A 25,459-nucleotide genomic window follows, 5' to 3' on the forward strand; every position below is an offset into this window, starting at 1 on the left:
TTCAAAAGTTCATATGGAACCAAAAAAGACCCCAAATAACCACAGCAATCTTGAAAAAGAAGAACAAAGTTGGAGGGATCACATTACCAGATTTCAGGTTATACTACAAAGCCACTGTAATCAAAACAGCCTGATACTGGCACAAGAACAGGCATATAGACCAATGGAATAGAACAGAGAACCCAGAAATAGACCCAAGACATTATGCTCAATTAATATTTGACAAAGGAGGAAAGAGCATACAATAGACAGCCTCTTTAATAAATTGTGTTGAAAAAATTGGACAGCTACATGCAAAAAATGAAACTAGACCATGAATTTACACCATACACAAGAATAAACTCAAAATGGATAAAAGACTTAAATGTGACCCGTGAATCCATAAAAATCCTAGAAGAAAATGTAGGCAACAAAATTTCAGACATCAGCCCTGGCCGGTTTGGCTCAGCGGTTAGAGCGTCGGCCTGTGGTCCGGAGAGACCTGGGTTCGGTCCCCGCTAAGGGCACGTACTTCGGTTGCAGTTTGTCCCCGGCCCTGGTTGGTCGTGCGGTGGCAGCCACTCGATGTGTCCCTTCACGTCAATGTTTCTCTCTCTGTCTCTTCCTCTCTCTCCCTCCCACTCTATCTGTACAAAAAATGGAAAAATGTCCTTGGGTGAGGATAAAAAAAAAAAAAAATTTCAGACATCATACGCAACAGACTTTTCACTGATACATCGCCTAAGGCAACAGTAACAAAGGAAAAAATTAACACCTGGGACTACATTAAACTCAAAATCTTCTGCACAGCAAAAGAAACAACCATCAAAATGGAAATGCAACCCACTGTAAGGGAGAGCATAATTGCCAATGATACATCAGATAAGGGGTTAATTTCCAAAATATATAAAGTACTCAACAAAAGGAAGACAAAGAACCCAATTGAAAAATTATCAGAGGAGCTAAATAGACACCTCTCCAAACAGGACATACAAATGGCCAAGAGACATATGAAAAAATGCTCAACGTCACTAATCATCAGAGAGATGCAAATTAAAACAACTATGAGGTATCACCTCACACCTGTCAGAATGACCTCCATCAACAAATCATCAAACAACAAGTGTTGTGGAGGGTGTGGAGAAAAGGTGACTCTAGTACACTGCTGGTGGGAATGCAGACTGGTGCAGCCACTATGAAAAACACTATGATGTTGCCTCAAAAAATTAATAATTGAACTTCCATTTGATCCAGTGATCCCACTTCTAGGAATATACACTAAGAAGCCTGAAACATCAATCAAAAGAATATATGTACCCCCATGTTCATAGCAGCACTATTTACAATAGCTAAGATGTAGAAACAGCCCAAATGTCCAACAGTAGACGAATGGATAGAAAAGCTGTGGTACATATACACAATGGAGTACTATGCCGCTGTAAGAAAGAACAATCTCTTATCCTTTGAGATGACATGGAGGGACCTGGAGAGTATTATCCTAAGCAAAACAAGCCAAGCAGAGAAAAACAAATATCACATGATCTCACTTATTTGTGGAATATAATGAACATAACAGTCTGAGGAACAGGGTAGTCCCAGAGCCATGGAAGTGGGGTACAAACTGATAATCCCCAGAAGAGGGGGTGGTGGGAGAAAGATAAACCACAGAACTTATATGCATGTATGCATGAACAATGGACATGGACAACAGAGCTGGGGATGGAGAGGGAGGGGAGGGGCATATCAGTGGGGGGAAATAGGAGAAACATCTGTAACAAAAATTAATTAATTAATTAATTAAAAAATAAAAAACCTGGAGCAGGATCCAAAACAGGCCAATCCTATGGTTAAGCAACTAGCACCAGCTTGGGTGGGCCTGAAAGTTGGGGGGGGGGGGGGCTCAGGTAATCACCAGGGCGGGGCACCCAGTGTGAGCCAGGTTGCTGGAGTCCCAGATATGGCGGCTATCTGCTGCCCCAGGGAAGGGCTCTCCAAAGGAACAAAGGCCTCTGACAGCACGTTTTTCCTGGAGAAAGCCTTCTCTCCAGCCCTCGCTCCAGTGCCAAACAGCTCAGTTCTTCCATGTATGTCTCTGGCACCCCTCAGGCTGCCTCCCCTCCAAGTTTAGAGGGAGTGAGTCTCATAAGTCCATGCATGGGTCCTTTAAGAGGAGCTGCCTGGGGCTCCAGCCACCTCAGCCTCCCTGAGCCTCAGTTCCTGCTGGTTTTTCCAGCCAGAAATTATAGGGACTTCTCTTCCTGGCACTGGAACCCTGAGCGGGGCACCTGGTGTGGGACGGGGACCCCTCAGTCCTCAGAGAGGACCTTCCCAGCTGAGGTGTCCTCCTGACTTTTATCCTCCACACGTGGGTGTGGGACCAGCCCCTCCACCCCACCCCTCCTACCAGTCTCAATGTGGCTGCTGCTTTAATTCCGTAGTTGTAGGACTTCCATTCAGCTTGATTTCAGGCAGTTTTGAATGATGGTTGTTCTGTAGTTTAGTTGTAACTTTGATGTGGTTGTGGGAGGACGCGATACCATGTTTACCTTTGCTGCCATCTTGACCCCAAGTCCCCCATTTTCTTACTGGTGTGTTTTGAAACACACCAAGCTTTTGAATTTTTATGAAGTTCAATGTTTTTCCTTTTAGTCAAAAAGATTTATAGTTTTAGCTCTTACATTTAGGTCTCTTATCCTTTTTTAGTTAATTTTTAGTATGGCATGAGGTAAAGGTCTAAGTTCATCTTTTTGCAAGTAGATAGCCAATTGTCCCAGCATCATTCATCAAAAAGACTAATTTTTATTTGTTCTGGTTTATTTGGATTTAATACATAAAATTTAGGATCACCTGGCCAATTTATGCAAAAATGGCTAATGAGATTTTTATAGAAATAGCACTGAATCTATAGATCAATTTAGAGAAATTCCATCTTACCTGTATTGACTCTTCCAGTTCATGAACATGAATTGTTTCACCATGTGCTTATATATTAATCTTTCTCAGTACTACTTTGTAGTTTTCAGTATATAAGTCTTATACTTCAAAAAAATTTTATCCCAAGTATCTTGTTCATTTTGAGGTATTGTGAAGAGATCTGTTTCTTAACTGTATTTTCAGATGTCAATGGTAACATATAGAAATACAATTTGTTTTTTATGTTTCTCTTCAATACTGACACTTTGCTGAATTCATGTATTATAGCTCTAGTCATTTTTGGGTTTTTTGTGGATTCCTTAGTTTTATCTGCATACAGAATTATGTTGTCTGAGAATAAAGACAGTGTTACTTCCTCCTGTCTAATCTAGATGCATTGTTTGTTTTTCTTGCATCATTTTACTGGGTGGAGCTTCCAGTACAATACTGATTGGAAGTAGTAATAGTAGATATCCTACTCTTATTCCCAATCTCAGAGGAAACGCATTTAGTTTTTCCACATTAAGTGTAATATCAACTATAGAATTTTTTGTTGGTGCCCTTTATCGGGCTGAGGTTTTCTCCTATTCATAGCTTGTTGAGAGCTTTTATGCATATCAAATTATATCAAATGCTTTCTCTGTGTCTATCAGTCATGAGGTTTTATCTTTTACTTTATTAATGTGGCATATTATATTGATTTTCTGATGTTAAACCAACCTTGCATTCCTGACATAAGCTCCACAGTTTTATAATTATTTATTTGTTCTTTATCTTATAAATTAATTAAAATAAAAAATAGTTTCCTACATAATAACCTTTACCAGTGATGTTTATTTCTTTATGTGGATTATGTTACCATTCAACATTATTTTCTTTCAGCCTAAAAGCCTTCCTTCAGTATTTCTCATGTGGCAAGTGAGCTAGCTAGAAATTCTCCCAGTCTTTATCTGAGAATGGTTTTTCCCCATCATTTTTGAAGCATAATCTTTTACTAGTTATAGAATTCTTGGTTGACAGTTTTATTCTCAGTACTTTGAATGTCATCCCACTACTTTCAATCCTTCATTGTTTCAGATAAGAACTTAGTTATTGTTGCTTTCCTTCATGTTGCTTTCCTTTGTTGTTTCTAATGAGAACTTAGTTGTTATTGTTGTTCCCCTACATATGATCAGTTGTTTCTCTTTTGCTTCATTTTAAATCTTCGGCTTTCAACAGTTTGACTATTAAGTGACTAGGTATGGACATTCTTATGTTTTGTTTTGTTTTGTTTTGTTTTTTATTTATTTTTTATCCTCACCCGAGGACATTTTTCCATTTTTTTGTTCAGATAGAGTGGGAGGGAGAGAGCGGAAGAGAGAGAGATAGAAACATCGACGTGAAAGGGACACATCGAGTGGCTGCCACCCGCTTGACCAACCAGGATCGGGGACAAACTGCAACCGAGGTATGCGCCCTTAGCGGGAACCGAACCCGGGTCCCTCTGGACCGCAGGCTGACTCTCTAACCGCTGAGCCAAACCGGCCAGGGCTGGACATTCTTATGTTTATTCTATTTCTATTGTACTGCTTGGATATGTAGATTAATATTTTTCATAAAATTTGGGGTGTTTCAGCAATTATTTTTCTGCCCCTTTTTTCTCCTGGGGTACCTGAATACATTGGTTCAGGTGACGGTATTCCACAAGTCTCTGAATTTGTTCATTTTAATGTTTTTCTGTTCTTCAGTTTGGATAATATCTATTGCTCTATCTCCATTTTCACTGATTCTTTATTCTGCCAGAGATATCTAATGAATTTCCTATTTTGGTTATTGTCCTTTTAACTCCAAGGTTTTCATTTTATTCTTTTTTCATAATTTCCTTTTAGTAATATTCTCTATTTGATGGGCAATTGTTTTCTCATTTTTCTTTTTTGTTGTTGTTGTTGTTACAAATATTTCTCCTTTTTTCCCCGTTGACACCCTCCTCCCAATCCCGCCCCCACCCCAGCATTGTTGTCTATGTTCATGGTTATGCATACATGCATATAAGTTCTGTGGTTTATCTCTTCCATCCCCACCCCCCAACCGTTCCCCTCTTCTGAGGTTTGTCAGTCTGTACCCTTCGTCCATGCCGCTGGGTCTATTTTGTTCATCAGCTTGTTTTGTTCATTATATTCCACAAATAAGTGAAATTATGTGATATTTGTCTTTCTCTGATTGGCTTGCTCCTTAGAATAATACTCTTCAGGTCCCTCCATGTCATCTCAAAGGATAAAAGATCTTTCTTTCTTACAGCTGCATAGTATTCTATTGTGTATATGTACCATAGCTTCTGTATCCATTCATCTATTGATGGACACTTGAGCTGTTTCCAGATCTTAGCTACTGTAAATAGAGCTGCTATGAACATAGGGATACATATATTCTATCTGATTTGTGTTTCAGGCTTCTTAGAGTATATACCTAGAGGTGGGATCACTGGGTCAAATGGCAGTTCAATTCTTAATTTTTTGAGGTAATACCATATTGTTTTCCATAGTGGCTGCACCAGTCTGCATTCCCAACAGCAGTGTGCTAGAGTCCCCTTTTCTCCACACCCTTGCAGGCGCTTGTTGTTTGATTCTTTTATTTCTTTAAACATGGTTTCTTATTGTTCTTTGAACATATTTATAATAGCTATTTTGAAATATTTGTCTGCCAGGTCTGACATCTTGGTCCTTTCAGAGATAGTTTCTACTAACTCCCCTTTTTTTTCTATTCACAGATTACACTTTCCTGTTTTTTTCATGCCTCATAGCTTTTTGTTAAAAACTCAACACTTTAGATAGCTAACTGAAACAACTCTGGATGATGATCCCTGACTGGGAGTTGTTTTTGCTGTTTGTTTAGTGATTTGCCTGCACTGATTCTATAAAGTTTTATCTCTGCTACAGTGAGTAGCAACTGAAATTTTTGCTCAGTTTTTTTGTTTGTTTTTGTTGTTTTTTTATTAAGCTTAAATTCCTAAGAGTCACCCTGTGTCAGCATAGTTTAATTGATCATAAGTTATGCTTAAGCACCTTAAACTTGTAAGGCTTTCACCCTTTGCTAATGAATCTTTGTGTGTGTTGGGAAACAGTCAAAGATCCGGCACTTTTCAAGTTGGTCCTGGCTTTATTTTCCGCTGGGCTTTCTCATGTCTCCTCTGCACCTGCACTGAGTACCATATTCAGCCAAGGAAGATGAATAGATAACTAGGCCCTGTCTCTGATCTCTCTTCAGCCTGTACACTACACCTTGCCCATATGAACAGTCTTCCAGACCACTAAGAATATGTATGAGCTTATCAAGACCCAGTATGTCTTTCATATTCTCCTTGTTAAATTTCTGGCAGTCTGCTGGTCTGTTGCCGCCCCAACTGGTACTGCAACCTCAGACTAGCTGCAGAAGTTGTCTTCCCTGATATTTTACCATTGAGATTGCTATTGATTTTATTGAAACCCCTGGTATGCACTTCACAAATCAAGGCAGCCTTCACGGGCAATGGAGTGGCTGGTTTCCACAGCCTTGCCTGCAGGATAAACCACCACAGACTCCCACTGTTCCTAACCAAGGTTTAGTATTGTTTCTTAAGTAAATGCTTCTCAATTTTCTGTGTGCCTTTGATTTCCTGAGCCCTAAAATGGTTGATTTTTACTGTTTTGTCCAGTTTTACTGTTGCTTTTGGGGCAGAAGATTTGCCAAGCTCCTCACTCCACCACTTTGGAAGTCCTGACATCTCCATCCCCCCCAGGCACACTCTTAAGTTTATTTTAGGCTAATAATACTACCAACTATTTATTTTAAATTGGCTTCATTTTAATTGAAAATCTAATCTTTCTCCAAGAGCCATTAATGGCTCTATCAGCATCTTGAAGGCATTAGGGGGCCTCAGAGGGAACCATCTTGCTGAATATAAACCACATGTTTCCCGTCAGACTTCAGGCCTCCCTGAAATGGGGATATCTACCTGTAGATGCCTACACACTGCCTCAAGGTTCGTGGGGGTGGGAAGGTGAGGGCTTTTCTGGCCTTCTTTTGTGATGGATGAAGTGATAAGAAAACAGGTTCCTAAGCTGAAAGTTGCTTCATGTGATTTCTGATACCCAACAATATAGTTGAAACCACATTATTATCCAACCTTCTAACTTCCTCCACCCAGCATATATTACAAAAAGAAAGAAAAAAACTCCACAAGACCCTGAAAACCTCAGAATTCCACATGACAAACTATTCACAAGCATGAAAACCATCAGTAAAGCCCTTCAGGGCCAGGGTGTCATGTGGGTAATTGGCAAGAACCTCTTTAAAGGGGATTCTACTCAATAACGTGTCTTGTTTTAAAAACTTAGCTAAACCTAAAGCTGAGCATCAAGTAATTACACTCTCAATCTTTCCAATTGCACAGTGTTTCGAAAATGTCAAAATTACAACCAAATGCTGCTGAAGCATATTTTACTGGTGGTTTTTCTGGACCCTAATAGAGGTGCTGGCCATGTGAATGGAAAGGGGAAAGTCTGCATATTTTTCCTGTAGAACCATAGTAAGTGGAGCATATAGATATAATATAGATGGAATCCATTGAAATACAAATATTTAATGAGCTTGGTCTTAGGTTGCCCCCGTCACCCCACCTGGAAGGAAAATCAATGTATGGCCATAAAACCATAAGGTTGCTATGACAAAAAGCTTAATAAAGCAGACAATCTCCACAAGAAACAAACAAGTCATTGAGAGGTGATACTCCAAGAGACAAGGCAAGGGTGTGGCACCTCATACATACAAAAGGTTGTGCAGGGCTGCCACAAGGGCAGAGTAAACATCATGGGTCTTCCCCAAGCTTCACCTCAGCTCTTGACCAGGACCCATCTAGGCTTTGTGTAAATCCAATGCCAAACTGTGTCACCTGAAACCCTTGTAAACAGTGGTCCAGAACCACACATTCATATATTTCCTCATTAAACACACCTTTGTAATGTCATCCCCTGTGCTTAATGCTGGAAATACATATGTTGACCATTCAAGGCCCAGTTTGGGGAGCCATTATATATGATAGAGGAGTGATGGAACAAAGAAACCATTTAAATGAATAGAATATGGTAAATATATACTATTCCAAAAAACTATTAAGACACATAAGTTGCTAACTGGAACTCTATGAGTCAAATCTAACTATAAATATGTTTCCTTGGCTACATACTAATTTGCTTGTTTTTAAATCTGAATTTCAGGGTAAGGGGGAAATGGAAAAGAAAATAGGGTTTTCTTGATTTCAACTTTATCAGTAGGGAAAAGCCAGGCACAATTTTGTTTTAGCAGCGGCATACTATTCTCTGGTTCACAGAGGGGAATTTTAGATGTTACTGTTTGGAGAAGATGAGGAATGTGGGACTGGAGGTAGGACAGATTAAAGCATGTATATGAGAGGGAGGGGAGGAGGGAGGGAGGGAGAGTGTTGAGTGAGTATTTTGCTAGAAGAAAGAGAGGACTGCCTTCAAATAATGACAATGGGCTACTGCACCCTTGCCAACCCCTAAGGTAAGCAAGGAGCCTTTCTCACTTCCTGACCTCTCCTTGCACTGAGGGAAGGGTGAGGAGGGGAACTGAGCTGGGACACAGCTGCTCTAAAGAACCTCTAACTACACCAAGATTCCTAAATCCAGGAGGGCCACAGAAAGTGTGTGGGAGAAAGAAGTTTGTAGCTGCCAGTGTCTGCTCCCTCCCCCATCAGAGGTAAGGGCTCACTTCAGCTTTAGGTCTCCTTCCCACCTGCTCAGTGTCCCTGGTGCCCCATTGTTTGCCTTCCAGTCAAAACTGGATGAAAAGAGAGAAGGAGCCCTGTGGAGACAAGAGTGCCACGGCCATGTACCCGGTACTACTGACTCCTTCGTAAAGCATCTAGTACGGTGCCTGCCTTGGGTGTAGCTGGCAAAGAGAAAGATAGGTCCTTGCCCTCTTGGAGCTTACTGTCTAGCCAATGAGACAAATGTTAAGCAAAAAAATGCAACAGGAGAGTACGAGGCACTCTTAGAGGATCGAACAGGATGTGTCTAGTCCGGCAAGCGGTAGGGGGAAGGTCCGTAAAGGCCTTGACGGGTGTGGCATCTCGCTGCTCACTGAAGGACAAGTGCTAGACAGGGCAGGGGAGGAGGGCTCTATAGAGAGGATACAGCATGTGCAACATGTCCTGAGACAGAAAGAGATGGAGGGAAGTAACAGAAAGAAGGTCCTATGGCGGAGCAAAGGGGCACTGGCGGAGGCACCAGCTATCAGGGGAGTTGGTAAAGGTTTAGAATTTTATCCTCAGAACCAGGAAAATTATTCGAGAAGTTTTAAGCAGAGAAGAGGCCGGATCAGATTGCTATTTTTAAAAGACCCCCTGGTTCCTTTCTGTGGAGAATGAATAACAGCTGACAAGACAAGAGATATGCTCAGGTGTATGCCCAGGTGTACACACAGAGAAGGCAGAATTGGGGCTTTACTAGGAAGAAGCAACAAAAGAAGAGAGAGCATGTAAAAAGACAGGCCACAATAATATAACAGGCCCCATGGGGGACAGACACAGGCAGGGCTGATGGTGAGAAGAAAGGTTGAAGCATCAGTGGCCTGGAGGTCCTAATGAAGCCAAGAACTGCCGTGGTGGGAGTAAGCAGGAAGCAGCGGAAGGTCTGCATGTTGGGGTGCACCAAGGCAGAACCACCTCGGGGTATGACAACAGCCAGAATGTGGCTTGGCAGAAGATGGCTATGAAAAAGGACGACAGTGATGATAAGAAGGTAGAGGCACAGACTAGACTGCTGAAGAGGCCAAGTTCAGTTCCTGGGGACGCAGGGAAGCTCAGCCACAGGCCAAGTCTTCCAGAATATAGAAGGAGAGCTCCTAGAAGATTCTGGCTGCAGCAACTCCCCGACCTCCTCTTGCCTGAGTGGCTTGACTACATAAAAGCAACTATTAGCACAGTCATTTAAAGATCCACAAACCTTCTACATGAAGAGTTCAGCATGTATTTCTATGTGCATCATAAGCAGAAAAATTATTGATAAACCTGGCCTCCATTCCCATGATCTCAGCCTGTGACTTGTGCTCCACAGAGGAACTGCTACATTGCTTGCACCACACATACGACTCTATGTCCTGTGTCCCTACCAGACTCAAAAGTCACAGAAGGTTACGTTCCTTCCTTCACAGTTCCTCTTGCCATGCCTAAGATGCATGTAGTAGATGCTCAATAAAGAATGAATCAATGCCATTCATATAAAATTCAAAACTGGCTAAACTAATTTATGGTGTTAAAAGTCAGCATAATGTCCTGGTCGGTATGGCTGAGTTTGTTGAACATCGTCCCATAGAATGAAAGGTTGCCCATTCTATTCCCATCTAGGACAGATGCCCCAGTTTCAGGCTTGATCCCCGTAAGGGGTGTGCAGGAGGCAGCCGATCGATGTTTCTCTCACATCGCATGCACACACTCTCACTTGCTTGCTCATTCACATGCTCTCTCTCTCTCCTTCCCTTCCTCCCCCTTTCTTCCTCTCACTCTAATAATCAATTTTTAAAATCTTAAAAAAAAATAGCATAATGATACTATCCTGGGTGAGGAGGGTGACTGGATGGGAGTATCAATGTTATATTTCTTGATCTGGGTGCTGTTTTCATGGATGTGTTCAGTTAAATTCACATGTCTGTGCACAACAAAGAAAACCATTAACAAAACAGAAAGACAGCCTACTGAATGGGAGAAGATATTTGCCAACAATACATCCAATAAGGGGTTACTATCCAAAATTTATAAGGAACTCACACAGCTCAACATCAAAAAAATAAAAAAATAAAAGCAAACAATCTAATTTAAAAAGACATTTCTCCAAAAACGACAAAGTTAGCCAACAGACATATGAAAAGATGTTCAACATCACTAATTGTCAGAGATGCAAATTAAAACCACAATGAGTCCTGACTGGTTTGGCTCAGCAGTTAGTGTCAGCCTATAGATAGAAGAGTTGAGGGTTAGATTCCCAGTCAAGGGCACATGCCTGGGTTGCAGGTTTGATCCCCAGCCACAGTTGGGGTTGTGCACAAGACAACTAGTTGATGTGTCTCTCCTCACTTCAATGTTTCTCTCCCTTCTTCCCTCCCTCCCTTCCACTCTGTCTAAAAAAACAAATAGAAAAAAATATCCTCAGGTGAGGATTAACAAAAATAATAGTAATAAATACAATAAAACCAAATGAGCTATCATCTCACACCTGTCAGAATGGCTACCATCAATAAATCAACAAACAACAAGAGTAGGGAAGGATGTGGAGAAAAGAGAACCCTCGTGCACTGCTGGTGGGAACGCAGACTGGTGCAGCCACTATGGAAAACAGTATGGAAGGTCCTCAAAAAATTAAAAATGGAACTTCCTTATGACCCAGTGATTCTACAGCCAGGTATATATCTGAAGAAACCCAAAACACTAATTCAAAAGAATATATTTACCCTTATGTTCGTTGCAGCATTATTTACAATAGCCAAACTATGGAAGCAACCCAAGTGCCCTTCAGTAGACACGTGGATAAATATGTTGTGGAACATATACACAATGGAATATTAGTCATAAAAAAACAAAATCTTACCATTTGCACCAGAATTGATGGACCTAGAGAGTATTATGCTGTGAAATAAGTAATTCAGAGAAAGATAAATACCATATGATTTTACTTACATGTGTAATCTAAAGAACAAAATAAATGAAACAAAATTGAAACAGACTCATAGACACAAAGAACATACATTGCCAGAGGGGACAGGTGTCAGGGGACTTGGGTAAAAAAGGTGAAGGGATTAAAAAGGTAAATTAAAAATTGGTACTTACCAAACAGTCATGGGGATGTAAAGTACAGCCTAGAAAATATAGTCAATAATATTGTAATAATGATGTACGGTGCCAGACGGGTACTAGAAATACCAGTGGGAACACAAAAGTATATGACTGTTTAACCAATATAGTGTACACCTGAAACTAATACAAAGTAATATTGAATTAAACTGTAATTAAAAAATAAAATTAAACAAATAAATTATAACTAGGAAAACAAATACTTGTTAAATAGAGTTTATAAAAATTCATTGGTCTGTATAATTATGATTTGAATATTTTTCTGTCTGTATGTTATATTTCCATAATTTTTTTAATTGATGAATAAATTAATCACTCGACTGAAATCGTTCCCCAGTGTAGGGTTTCCACAGCAAGCTAACGCGGGCATTGCAAATACCTTCTATAAAAGGGAAGAGGAGAAATATCTTAGGCTTTGACACCATGCAGTCTGTCTCAGCTCCTCAGCTTTGCGCTGTAGCACAAAGGTAGCCACAGATAATGTGTAAATGAACAAGTGTGGCTGTGTTCCAACAAAACATACTGATGAATAACCAGCTTCAAAAACTGTATCATTTTCACATGTTCTGAAACCGTCTTTTGATTTTAAAAACCGCTCTTAGTTCCCCAGCTGTACAAAACCAGGCTGCAGGCCCGATCTGGCCCACAGGAAGTTGTTTGCCCAGCACTAAGGGAGTGTGTACATAAAACATCTCCTGTCCTGCAAACAGGCTCAGCCTCTCCCTCCCCCAAGCTGCCCCTCCCCCAAACTGCCCCTCCCACCTTTGTAAGTAGGCAGACACTCCATCTTGTCACCACAGGGATATTTACTGTCCCGAGGTTTGATGGGGTCCACTCGACAGACAGAATAGGGGTTGTAATCTTGTTTATAAGTCGTGAGCAAATCCATATCCTCTTCACTTGGGACAAACTGGTCAGGCTGGTACATCTTCACTGGTAACATTTTGTGAGGTCCAAAATCTCTCCTGTAATGAAAATAAGCCCATGCCATTGGTGCTGTTGGCTCGAAACACAGTTCATGGTTTCCACTCAACCCGATCCTACAAATGTCTGCAAAGACGTGTCTTCTACTCCATCCCCCTAACTGCTCTTCCTTCTCTGTCTTTCGAGAAAGACACCACCATTCCCTTCTCACCCAGTCACCCTGGACACCACCCTGGATCCAGACAACCATTCACCAGCCGGGCCGCCACCCCATCGGTCTGCCTTCCCTCCACGGTTCAGACGCTGACCAGTTCTCACTCGGATCAGGGCTTCCTGCCGAGTCCCTGCCACTTCTACTCCAATCCCCTTACTGCAGCCACAATAAGCCCCCTAAAATGAAAATTAGATCATTTCACTCCCCAGCTTAAAAACTCTTCCAGATAAAGCCCGACTTGCTCGCGTGGTTTGCATGCTTTGGCGGCCCTGCCCCTGCCCTGCCTTACTCCGGACCTCATCCCCCACCTCCCCGCCCACTTTCCACTCCAGCCACCTGGACCACCGCGAGGCCTCTCCTGTGCCTGCTCGTTCAGCCTGCCTTCCCTCCAACCCCTCACTGTGGAGCCAACTTCTATTTTTCAGGTACCACCACTTTCTTCTTGGTGCTCCTGTCGCTTCTCCTGATAATATTTATCTCCTCCCTCTACTTGACCCTACAGAAAGCCCAGAAGGGCAGAACAGCACAACAAATGGAGACGCCGAGACTTTCATTGCTCGGCTCCCGGGCATCAGTGCCCCCATTATTTCAGGGACTATGAAAACAACGTGATAGAAAAAGCATGATGGGCCCTGGCTGGTGTGGCCCCTCGGTTAGAGTGTGGCCCCTACGGACAGAAGAGTTTTGCATTGTTCCAGGTCAAAGGCATGTACCTGGGTTGCAAGTTCGATCCCCAACCCGGTCAGGGTCATACGGGAGGCAACCAATCACTCTCTCTCACGTCAATATTACTCTCCCTCTCTCTGTTCCTCTCCTTCCCTCCCACTCTACCTAATAATTAGTGGAAACATATCCTCAGGTGAGGATTAACAAAAAAGAAAGAAAAAAAAATCATGCGAGTCTTCACTGAATAGGAAGCACTCCATACCCTAAGTCCCTAAGCATCCCACAGTTACAGAGGCCAAAGAGGTCAATGCACCACTACCGGGAACCACCCTAGCAACACCAGGGCTTGGCTTGGGCTTCCAGACCCACCAGGGCAGTCCCGACTTCCAATTAAGTCTCCATGCAAACTCTCCTAAGCAAACATTTCTCCCCAAGGGCGTCTGCTTTACACAACAGCCTGGTTTTGCCTGGAACCCATTTATTAAACTGGACAAGGGGAAGGTAGATTTTCCCTGACGGTGCTTGCCAAAACAGCCTCGCCAAGGGAGAGGGCAGGTTTCCGGACAGGAAAACATCAGGCCCAAATACCAATAAAACCTACTTCCCGGCCGAAATCTGGAGCAGCATTACCGAGCCACGCTTGACTAGCAAAGGTAACACGCTCCACTGTAACCTGTCTTGCATGAATTATACACATGGTTGTCCATAAACCTAAAGCCAGGTCTGAAAATGCTTGGAGGGATGGGGGAGGGAGTTAGGAAGCAGGAGAATTAGTCTCCCTAGGGCTCTGAGGAGGAAATGGGAGATGCTCCAGTTGAACTCCCAGTAACACCCTCTGGGTAGATTTAAAAATATATCTCGGCAGCAGTGACAGGTCTTCAGCCAGAGCTCCCTCCCCAAGGGCTCCATGTTGGCAAACAGCAAGAGGAAGCTGAGTGACCTGAGGCTGTGTGTAAATTGGGGATATGGAAGGAGCAGGCTAAACAAGAACCCAAAGACCAGTCCCACCCCTGCACCCTTCTTCACATAGCTCCTGCCAGTGTCCGCTTAATACTAAACCAACTGCAGCAGCGAAATAGGAGTGAGGGCCCTGGCCTCCTACTGGCTTCTTTCTGTCAGTTTTTCTTTTAATCCTCACTCAAGGATACTTTTCCATTTTTCTTCACATAGAGTAGTAGGGAAGGAGGGAGAGAGAGAGAGAAGGAGGAGAGAAACATCGATGTGAGAGAGATACATCACTGGTTGCCTCCTGCATGACCTCGACCAGGGCCAGGGACCAAATCACAACTGAGGTAAGTGCCCTTGACCAGGAAACGAACCTAAGCCTCTTTGGTCCATGGGCCGATGCTGTAACTGCTGAGCCAAATTGGCTAGGGCCCCTCATTCATTTTTTAATAATGTTTCGCTTGGCTTCTGAGATACTTACTCCTTATGATTTGATCTGTTTTCTCTTTCAATCGCCCCTATGGGGTTTGCTCTGTCCGTCCATCGATTTGATTTCATTACTTCCACACGCAATTCTAAAATTCCCCAGGGTTAAAAGGCACCCTCTAAGGAAACCATTATGCCATCTCAGGCAGGCTAGGGAGTCCATCCCGGCACACTGAGAAAGGTCCCTAGGCTGGTCCAAAAGGCTTCATTTCTGTCACTGATGCTGATGAGAACAGACTGAGCCCTCCTCACCTTCACTGTGAAAATGGGATTCCAAGCCCCTGCCTCCAGGATCCAGGTTATATAGTACCTGTCTCCTGCTCTACTTGCTCATGTTATAACTCAGTGCCATTGACCCAAACCCCCAGAAGCCTTCACGACAATCAAAGGGGTTGTCAGTTTACTCATTTACTGAAGAACATTCTTCACTAACTAATCCCTAAGTAATCGCTAACCCTGGGGTAATAACTAACCCTTGAGTAATCCTGGGCAGCACCAGGGATAATCTATTGAAAACATCTTGACCTTTGAGATGTCTGGGAAACTGAGTAACAGGTAATTAACTAACTGCTAAATTCCGCTTCTGTAACATGCTTGCTTACACGTAGCACCCCCCCTTACAAAATCCTATAAAAAGGAGCCATTTTAGCTCTCCGGGGCCACAGCTATTCCTGTGTGGGACATACTGCAGGTGCCTGCGGACTTAGCTCAATAAACTCCTTTTATTAAACCCCATCTCGGCGTCTGAGTTTGGTCGATCTCCTGGGTTACAACACTCATCACCTCAACCCTCACTAAAGCTGAGGCTAACATTTGTCACTACTTCACAAAAACTCTGGACAAAATATAAAAACAACCACCTATAAGCACTGAAGAGCAACCAAGGCAGACAGACCCTAGAGCAGAATCCGGGCTGGAACAGGGCAGGGCACGGGGAGCTCTGTGCACGCTTCCACTTTGATTCAAGGCTTCCGGTCTGAAGGCAGATTCCGCGTGTGCCAGGTAAGGCAGCGAAAATGGAACTAGAGCAACTCTTCTTTCTTGACTGAAGAACCAGAGGACCAAATTCTGAGGCAACCACAGGGACCAGAAAGTGAAGAAGGAATCCTGAAAGGAGAGAACCAGAGACCAGAAGTCTCAAATTCCCTCCACTGGGCCCGGACCTCTGGCTGACCTCGCCTGCATGCCGGCCTGCAAGCTACAGGGCTGAAGGTGAAGAGCCGAGCTGAGATCTGAGCTGCCACCAGAGGCACTGTTTGCACGTTCAGCCCAGTCAAGTTACCTCCTATCTCTCTGAAACCGCCACCAAAAAAAATCCTCTTCAGAGGAATGTAGACAAATCTAGTCTCCACTACATCCACTATATAACATCAACAATGTACAGGATCGATCCAAAATTACTTGGCACACCAATGTGACCCACTCTCAAGAAAGAAAAAGATAATCATGAAGACCAACCCCAAGCAGACCCAGATGTTAGAATTAAAGCAGCTATTTAACTATGCTCAATTACAAACAGCAAAATGGGTCATAATAAATTAAAAGGAAACCATGGAAGACAAACAGTAACCAAATAAAAAGAACTGAATGTAGATTCTAAAACTGAAAAATACAATGTCTGAAATAAAACATTCACTGGATGGGCTTAGTATCAGAATGGAGGTGGAGGAAAGAGTCAGTAAACTTGAAAATAGATGAATAGACAATATCTATTCTGAAGAACAAAGAGAAAAAAAAAGACTGGGGGAAAGAAATGAACAGAGACAGAAATAAATAAGTACTTGAAGAAAGAATGGGTAAATTATCCACAAATTTAATCAAAGACACACAACATCAAAGGCTCTGAAACTGCTCAGGCAAGTCTAGTGCTGAGACCTTTCCTGCACGTTTTCATTCATTCTCAGGCCCAGTATATAAAGGGGAGTGAGTCTGTGCCCTGAGGTATAGCTCTAAGTAGAAAGCCAAGTATGTATTTGAACAAAAAATGTGTAAAATTCAATGGTAGGGAAAGACTTAAGCCCACTATCAATTTTCTTGCTACTTTTCTGGCTTTTGAAGAGGATACCAAATGCCTTTTCTCTTTTGGCACTTGCCTCCCTTAGTCTCCTTAGTTTACCCAAGAGTTTTGTCAATAAACAAAAGAAATCCATGCTGCCAACCTCCTGCCCTCTGCACTTCCACCAAACCCATCAAGTCTGACTCTAATGCCGTCTCCCCACACACATGTGCATCTTCAATTCACCCTTTAGAGTAAAGGTCTAACACCAGCTATCCTGTGAGGCTATCCACTTTGCCCATCTTAAAGCATCTGGCTTAGCTAACAGAAATAATGTCACAAACTGGGGCCCGAGTGTTTTCCAGAATGACATGCCTATGGGGAAGTGAGGCTTGAAGTACAAGCCTCTCTCTTCTTCATAAATTGATCTCACGTCTATCTGAACCAAAGGCAGAGCCTATGTGAAAGAATTACCCAGGCCTGCAGGAAAGCTGTGTACTGAGGAGGGCTGAGAATCACAGGCATTGTCCCAGAAAGCTGTGTACTGAGGAGGGCTGAGAATCACAGGCATTGTCCCAGAAAGCTGTGTGCTGAGGAGGGCTGAGAATCACAGGCATTGTCCCAGAAAGCTGTGTACTGAGGAGGGCTGAGAATCACAGGCATTGTCCCAGAAAGCTGTGTGCTGAGGAGGGCTGAGAATCACAGGCATTGTCCCAGAAAGCTGTGTACTGAGGAGGGCTGAGAATCACAGGCATTGTCCCAGAAAGCTGTGTACTGAGGAGGGCTGAGAATCACAGGCATTGTCCCAGAAAGCTGTGTACTGAGGAGGGCTGAGAATCACAGACATTGTCCCAGAAAGCTGTGTGCTGAGGAGGACTGAGAATCACAGGCATTGTCCCAGAAAGCTGTGTACTGAGGAGGGCTGAGAATCACAGACATTGTCCCAGAAAGCTGTGTACTGAGGAGGGCTGAGAATCACAGGCATTGTCCCAGAAAGCTGTGTACTGAGGAGGGCTGAGAATCACAGGCATTGTCCCAGAAAGCTGTGTACTGAGGAGGGCTGAGAATCACAGACATTGTCCCAGAAAGCTGTGTACTGAGGAGGGCTGAGAATCACAGGCATTGTCCCAGAAAGCTGTGTGCTGAGGAGGGCTGAGAATCACAGGCATTGTCCCAGAAAGCTGTGTGCTGAGGAGGGCTGAGAATCACAGGCATTGTCCCAGAAAGCTGTGTACTGAGGAGGGCTGAGAATAACAGGCATTGTCCCAGAAAGCTGTGTGCTGAGGAGGGCTGAGAATCACAGGCATTGTCCCAGAAAGCTGTGTACTGAGGAGGGCTGAGAATAACAGGCATTGTCCCAGAAAGCTGTGTGCTGAGGAGGGCTGAGAATCACAGGCATTGTCCGTCTGGCACCTGCTGTAAATCCGAGATTTACAGTCAGTAAGGGTTGTGTGCAGCTGCACTCACGCCTCATGCTGGGATGATAACCTTTCCAGACACCAGGTGTTTTTTTGTGTCTGGGCTTCATCACCAAACCCAGCCAAGCCCTGGGCCACATGACTTTATCATGCAGCAGGTGGCAGCCTCCCAGCCAACCTCAGAAACCAAGCCAGGTCAGTCTTTAAATAGGGACGTGGGTGGGACATTCTGGTAACAAGGGTCCTAAGGGCAGAGGGTAACAATCATGCAGACACCGGGGTGTGCAGACACAGGGCTGACCCATTCCTTCCTGCAGAAGCCTCTGGTGGGCACCCAGATAACAGCGTCTCTACATTCCTCGATAGGGATGGTTTTGTGTGTGTGCACATACCTGAATCTGAGTCCCCGCTGAGTTTATAAGGTTCAGAAAACATGATTGGTAAAATCTTGATTTCTGTTGATTTATCGCAATAAAAACGCATTTAAACTCAAAAACAGCATCCTGAGAGGGCCATAGTTTTGTTCTTGGTCTATGAACACTAGTGCCCAGCGTGGAAGGCACAGGGCTGAGAAACGAGTAAATGAGATTCAGGGGAGAGAAGAGATGTCCCCTGCTTATTTCTCCCTTAGTGCTCTTTCTGGGGAGGAAAGTAAAGGACAAGAGAGAGTATTTCTGCTTTTTCCTTCCCATGAGTAAACTTGATCCTCCCCCTTCTCAAGGCCTCTATGATCATTAACTTGTTTTGGAAATTCTTTCGGTTTCTGCATTCCTCCACTTTGGCCACGTTTTGACATGAATATTGTTACTCCAGCTCTGGCCAGAACAGAGGGGCCTTCTGGGTGATATGTTGATTGTAAATGACATGAGGCAAGGATCATTTAGGACAGGTCAGAGGAGGAGTTTGTGTTTTGCAAAGCACCATCAGGAGGTGGAGGGCCTGTGGAGCTCCGTCTGGGGGCTCAGAGCCAGGTGACCAAGCAGGACTCCTGCCCCAGAGACAGGGTTCATCCTCATTGTCCTAAACTTGCGGGCAGCAAACAGAAAGCATTCCTCAACACACAAGCCTCGGACCCTTTTCTGTATTTCCAGGACATGAAACAGATTCCTGAACTGCGCTGTGCTTGACATTTCCTGCAGATTGGGTGTAAACAGAGGAGAAGACCAGCATCCGGAGGCTGTGTGTGGTGTGTGCACGCCCCTCCTCCATACAAATGTATCCTTTACTACCAATTACACGTCTCTAATGCATATGCCAAGGACTCTTAATTTGTGTTGACCAGTTTTTTTTTGTTTGTTTTTTGTTTTTCTTTATTGATTTTTTAGAGAGAGAGAGGAAAGGTGAGGGAGAGAGAGAGAGTAACATCAATGAGAACATTGACTGGCCGCCTCCTGCATGCCCCCCACTGGGGATCAGGTCCACAACCTGGGCATGTGCCCTGACCAGGAATCGAACCAGCAACCTCTTGGTGCATGAGTTGACGCTCAACCACTGAGCCACACCAGCCGGGCTTGACCAAGGTTTCTTAAAAGGAAAAGCAATGCTCTAGAAAGGTCCACATCTCTTGTTGTGGTCTTTAGACTCTTAGAAACTTTTTTTTTTCTTGGTAAGATGAAGCTTCAACCTTAAGGTTCATATTGTTTAATAAGTCATAGGCTAAAAAACAGGTTGTGTGAATTATAATTTATTTCAAGAGGGACCCAGAAACCTTAGCATAAAAGTGAGCTGATTCAAGTCAAGCATCAAACAAGGCACTCAACTCCCTCCCATTGTCAAGCTGTTCCATCCAGTGGTTCCCACCAAATTTGAAAATCCTTTAACTGCATTTCTCCCTTCTCCCCTGTGGGTCTTTTCTGCCCCATAACCCAGACATAGACTTCTTTCTTTGCATCTAAAAGATAGTAGCTTTTAGTAGGAACACTACGTACGCCTCCAACACACAATCTCAACAGAGGATGTTTCCAGGCCTATCCTGGGGCAACCTGGGGACAGAATGAATTAGAGCTGTTCTGCTGGGTCATCTGGAAGCTTTACTGCAAAATCATAAAGTTATGAGGCACAGGGAGGACAGCACCAGGCCTTGAGCACCTGTAATGTGCAGCCACCACGCTGGAACCGCTTCATCTCCACCTCCCAGCAATCCTGTGACAATGAGGCAAGGCACAGGCCATGAATGTGTCCACCTTTCAGGGCTCACCTGGGACTGAGCTATACAATCTGAAACGCTGCCCAACAGCACTCAAAGATGTCTCTACTCTGCCCGGCCAGCGTGGCTCAGTGGTTGAGCGTCGACCCATGTACCATGAGATCGCCGGTTCAATTCCCAATCAGGGCACATGCCCAGGTTGTGGGCCGGATCCCCAGTGGGGGGCATGCAGGAGACGGACAGTCAATGTTCTCTCATCGATGTTTCTATCTCTCTCTCTAAAAAATCAATAAAAAAAAAATTTTTTTTTAAAGATGTTTCTACTCCATTGAGTCACCAGTCGCAAATTATCACCTGGTGGCAACTGAGTTGTCAATGGCAGATTCTGTTAAGAGTGTTGCAACAAGTAGAACGATCCTGAGATTAATTGCTTTCCCCCACCCCCTCCATACAGATACCTCTGCAATCCAAATACACTGAGCCTGGTGGTTCAGTCTCCACACAAAACTGCATCTAAAGAATCAGCGTTTATAAGGCAAGAGTAATTTAAAAGGAAATATCCCTTGTTCATATTCTTGAAGAACATTCAAGGGGACCTCAATTCAAAATCTATAGCATAGTTTCATAAAAAGCCCTCTATTATCCAAGTCTCTTTCATCACCACCAACAGCACTGCCGCCACCAGAGCCGCCCTGGAGCTTAGCTGCCAAAGCGCGAAACTCCTTTCTCAGCAACATCCCCCCCTTTCCATCCCTTTATTACTTCAACCTCCAAATCTTTTCATAAAGATCAATTTAGTCTTTTTCTTCCCTTCTTCCCCACCCTCTACATGAGAATCCTTTCTCTTTAAGAGGAGATTGGGAAAAATTGAACAGGGTAATAATCCATGCAGGATGCTCTTTCAGAGACACAGCAAATTAACATTAAGACTTTAACAGCATATGTTGAGACCGCACACTAATGCGGTACTGATTGTTACATTCATATTGTTCGTTAGCCTCGCACTTTACTCCATCAGCGCTGTGCGCTCATGCATTCATACCCTGCCCTCACCTCGATGTGGTCAGGCCTTCCATTGGTACGGACCCTTTCTGGTACTCCCGCTTGGGCTTGAAGGACTCTCTGGGCAGGTACGAGTGATAGAGAGGGTAGTTCTCGGTGTATTCGGAGAGAAGACATGGTTTCTCTGTTTTATCGTAAATCTTGGTAGGGAGATGTGGACAATGATGCCGCCTGTAAAAACACATGAAATTAGGTTGGCTACCTTCTTGATAAGATTATATCTAGTTTGAGCCCTGGCCGGTTTGGCTCAGCGGTTGAAGCGTCGGCCTACGGTCCTGAGAGACCTGGGTTCGGTTCCCGCTAAGGGCATGTACCTCGGTTGCAGTTTGTCCCCGGCCCTGGTCAGTCGTGCGGGTGGCAGCCACTCGATGTGTTCCTTTCACATCGATGTTTCTCTCTCTCTCTTCCTCTCTCTCCCTCCCACTCTACCTAAACAAAAAATGGAAAAATGTCCTCGGGTTAGGATAAAAAAAAAAAATTTAAAAAAAAAAAAAAAAGATTATATCTAGTTTGATAACGTGACCCGGATTATAAAACCATGTCACTGAAAACAGAAATGTTATCCTTCTTTTTCTCTACTGAACTAGGTCAAGTCACCAGAAATTTTTTTAATGAACTATAATTGCAACTGGTTAATTATCAGAATTTCTTGGATCATAAAATTACACACAAGCAGTGCTGATGCTCAGCCACTACGCATGCCCTACTTCTTGTTGAACTACTTCCCTGACAACAGGTCAAGGCTGTGGCCCTGAGCCCTGTGAGTACCAACTCAGCTGCCCGAGGCCCTCCCCTGAGACCTCCCAATCACCTGGCAACTAAGGACTTAACACCTGACCTGACAGGGTGCTCCACGGCTGTGCCCTGGGGTCAGGCTACTGCCTTCCTCATTGGTTCCTGGGTCAATTCAAGTGTCATCCCTGCACATCAGCGGTATACTAAATGCCACTGACTACCTGAAACCACTTTCACATTAAACATCTGGCTCCTTTATTCTTTCAGGTCTCACTTCAATTGCTGCCTCCTCGGAGAGGCTGCTACTGATCACTTATACCTAAAATACACCCACCTCCCTGCTCCTCACTCACAGTTTCCCTCACCACTCCGCATGCTCTCCCCTCGCTTCCCATTATCTGCCATTGGTACGTTAGTTGCTGAGTTAGTTTGTTGTCTGTCTCATCTTTCAAGCTCAGGCCCTTCTCTGTCTTGCTCACTGCTACATCCCTGGCACCTCCTATCCTGCCTGGCACATAGTAGGCACTCAGTAAACTTCTACTGAACACATGACTGAGTATACAAATGAATGATTAAATAAACTCTAGGCCTCATTATGCAGGTGATAAATAAATACTAATTTGCAGTTATACTTTATAGTGAGCTTTTCATTTTATATGCTAGTAATAAATGAACCTTATTATTATTCTACTAACTGCTAGACAAAGGGCAGCTATTTGAGCTCTCAAAAACTATTTGTGTGCCCACATACAATCCTTACAAACCAGTTGGGGGACCTCTAGTCATCAGACCCCAGCCCATCAACAAAACTTCGTTTGTGATTACCAATCTGGTTATATCAAGGAATGGTATGGAATTATTGTAAATTTTCTTTTACACTGAACTGATTTAATTACAGAAACTGGCATGCACAGCACTCTGCGGCAGTGCCTAGGGGAGGAGAGAAGGAAAGAAAAAGGGAGAGAAACAAACATACAGAGAATTCAGCACTCTCTAAAACTATCTTCTGGGCAACAATTAACTAATAAGTTCAACCCTCTCTGTAAATGTTGCTGCTACTGATGCTGTTATTAGGCACCTCTTCAATCCAGCGCCCAGAGAAGATGCGCAGCACCTGCATCGTTCATGCTGCACATAAACAAGTACCGCCACAGATACTTATCTTCTTCTCGTTTGTAGATTTCTGTCTTGAGAAGCCATGACATAAACTTGTCATATTTACTTTTTATTTCTGTGATCATAAAAGTGTTGTTGATTCGTGATGAATGTTTTAAGTTTTCCTAATTACTTACAAGGAAATCTTTCCCAAATATTCTGACCTTATACTATGCATATCTGAATTCACAGTATTAGATGCAATCAATAAAAGTTTAGTTTTCCTTTTTCAAAGTGCACTTTTTTGGCATTTAATACACAAAGAAGAACATGTGTTTATATCATATATATTTAATAAAGTATCTCCTAATCATAGGAACATAAGTTGAGTGCTTTAATCTTCTGTCCACTCAAGATAAGTTGTGTTTCATAGTAAACAAAATAACCATCTCCTACAGTATGAAATCATCAGCTATGATTACCATTTCTGTGCTCACGATCCACCCAATTATCTGAGATTTCAGTCTGAGCCAATTAGTATCCTATTATTTTAGGATTCCTACAAATCTTAAATCAAAAGCCAAGAAATGTGTTGACTACCAAAAATATCTCTGCAGATACATTTTATTCACTCACACCCTATATTTTATTCACACACACTCTGACAAAAAAAAAAAAAGTCAAGATTTTATTAAGGATAACTGATTCAGGCACTTGCAATAAAACAGACTCCACAGATATAAGCAATAATTTTCCTCTCCAATGCCCTTGTTTTTTAATCCAGTAAAACTTTGTTTTTATATAACCCTCTTTCTATATTGTTACTTTAAAAAAAACTGTAACATAGTGTAAAGGCTTATTCCAAAAGAAAAATAAATTTAATAGCAAAATACTACATTGTGAATGGTATCATGAGAGGGGATTTTAGTCTAGAAAACACTTGCATCCAGACATTGATGTTCCATTAAATGGAATTATATCTAATATGTATTTATAGGGCAGATTTTATTTATTGCTAGACTTATTACTAGTTAACTAAAACCTTGTCTTACTTTGAAATATCAAAAGTCATATTTCAAAGTAAATATTTCATCACCTGAATTCACTCAAAGGGTTGCCTTCTTTCCTTACCTGTACCCACACACCTGAATATCCTTCTCACGTCACCAAACACCATGGATTCTCCTTGTTGGTCTTTATCCAGGAGTTCCTCAAGGATAAAGACCAAGTCTGACATCTCTGTGCTCTGGAAGCTAGCCCAATGCCTGACATATTTATTTAACAGATGGATGTACAATTGGGTAGTGTATAGCATGATAAACCACTGAAAGAAAGATATTTACAAAGAAAATGAATTGTTCTAACATTAGTAGAGTGAAAAGGAAAAAGGCAGATTCTTAGTTTTTATGGATCTAGATAGTGGCCAACAGAAAGTTTATGGAACCACCATACTTGGGGTATTTTAAAGTAGTCTTCGCAGTCATAAGCCAAAGATATGAGACCTCTTCAAGCTCTCTGATACATGTAGCATTTTAGGAGCCCTGGCCACCTTGCTCAGAAGGACACACTAACGAGGCTAGATGGGGCCAATGGGCAATAAAAGGAAAGGGGAGGGAGAAGGGGCTTTAATCTATCAGAACTCTCTAAAGTCTTTCCACTCCAGGCTTTACTAAAAACCCAGAAGGAAAAGGAAATAATCTTGACCTTTTCTGATGTATGGTGAAGGGAGTAGTAGAGACCTTTCAATGAAACCCAGAAAAAGTAAAACAATAGTTAACTCCAAACTAGAATTATCAAATTTTAAAATTAAGGGGCCAGGAGAATATCTGATCCAATGTTCCCACCATGAAGATGAAAAATCTAAAGCTCAGAGAAACACGTACATGACCTAGCCATAGTCAGAACCTAGCTCCATCACATCCGCATGACCAGGCATGTTTCCTGACACACACCTAGCTCAAAGCCATCTATGACTCGGGTAACCCTGGAATGGATGACA

General features: G+C 43.0%; 1 protein-coding gene across 1 annotated transcript in view; it reads right to left on the reverse strand.

Annotated features, from left to right (window-relative positions):
* Positions 1-21,798, reverse strand: part of SAXO1 (stabilizer of axonemal microtubules 1) — a 31,184-nt gene extending 9,386 nt beyond the window's left edge. The window contains exons 1-2 of the mRNA XM_036261991.1: positions 21,622-21,798; positions 12,536-12,738 (exon numbers count right to left, since the gene is read on the reverse strand). Of these exons, the coding sequence (XP_036117884.1) occupies positions 12,536-12,738; positions 21,622-21,644 (226 nt within the window). The 5' untranslated portion in view covers positions 21,645-21,798. The remainder of the gene's footprint in view (positions 1-12,535; positions 12,739-21,621) is intronic.
* Positions 21,799-25,459: the final 3,661 nt, after the last annotated feature.

The sequence above is a fragment of the Molossus molossus genome, unplaced genomic scaffold, assembly GCF_014108415.1.
Source record: "Molossus molossus isolate mMolMol1 unplaced genomic scaffold, mMolMol1.p scaffold_m16_p_14, whole genome shotgun sequence".
Lineage (NCBI taxonomy): Eukaryota > Metazoa > Chordata > Mammalia > Chiroptera > Molossidae > Molossus > Molossus molossus.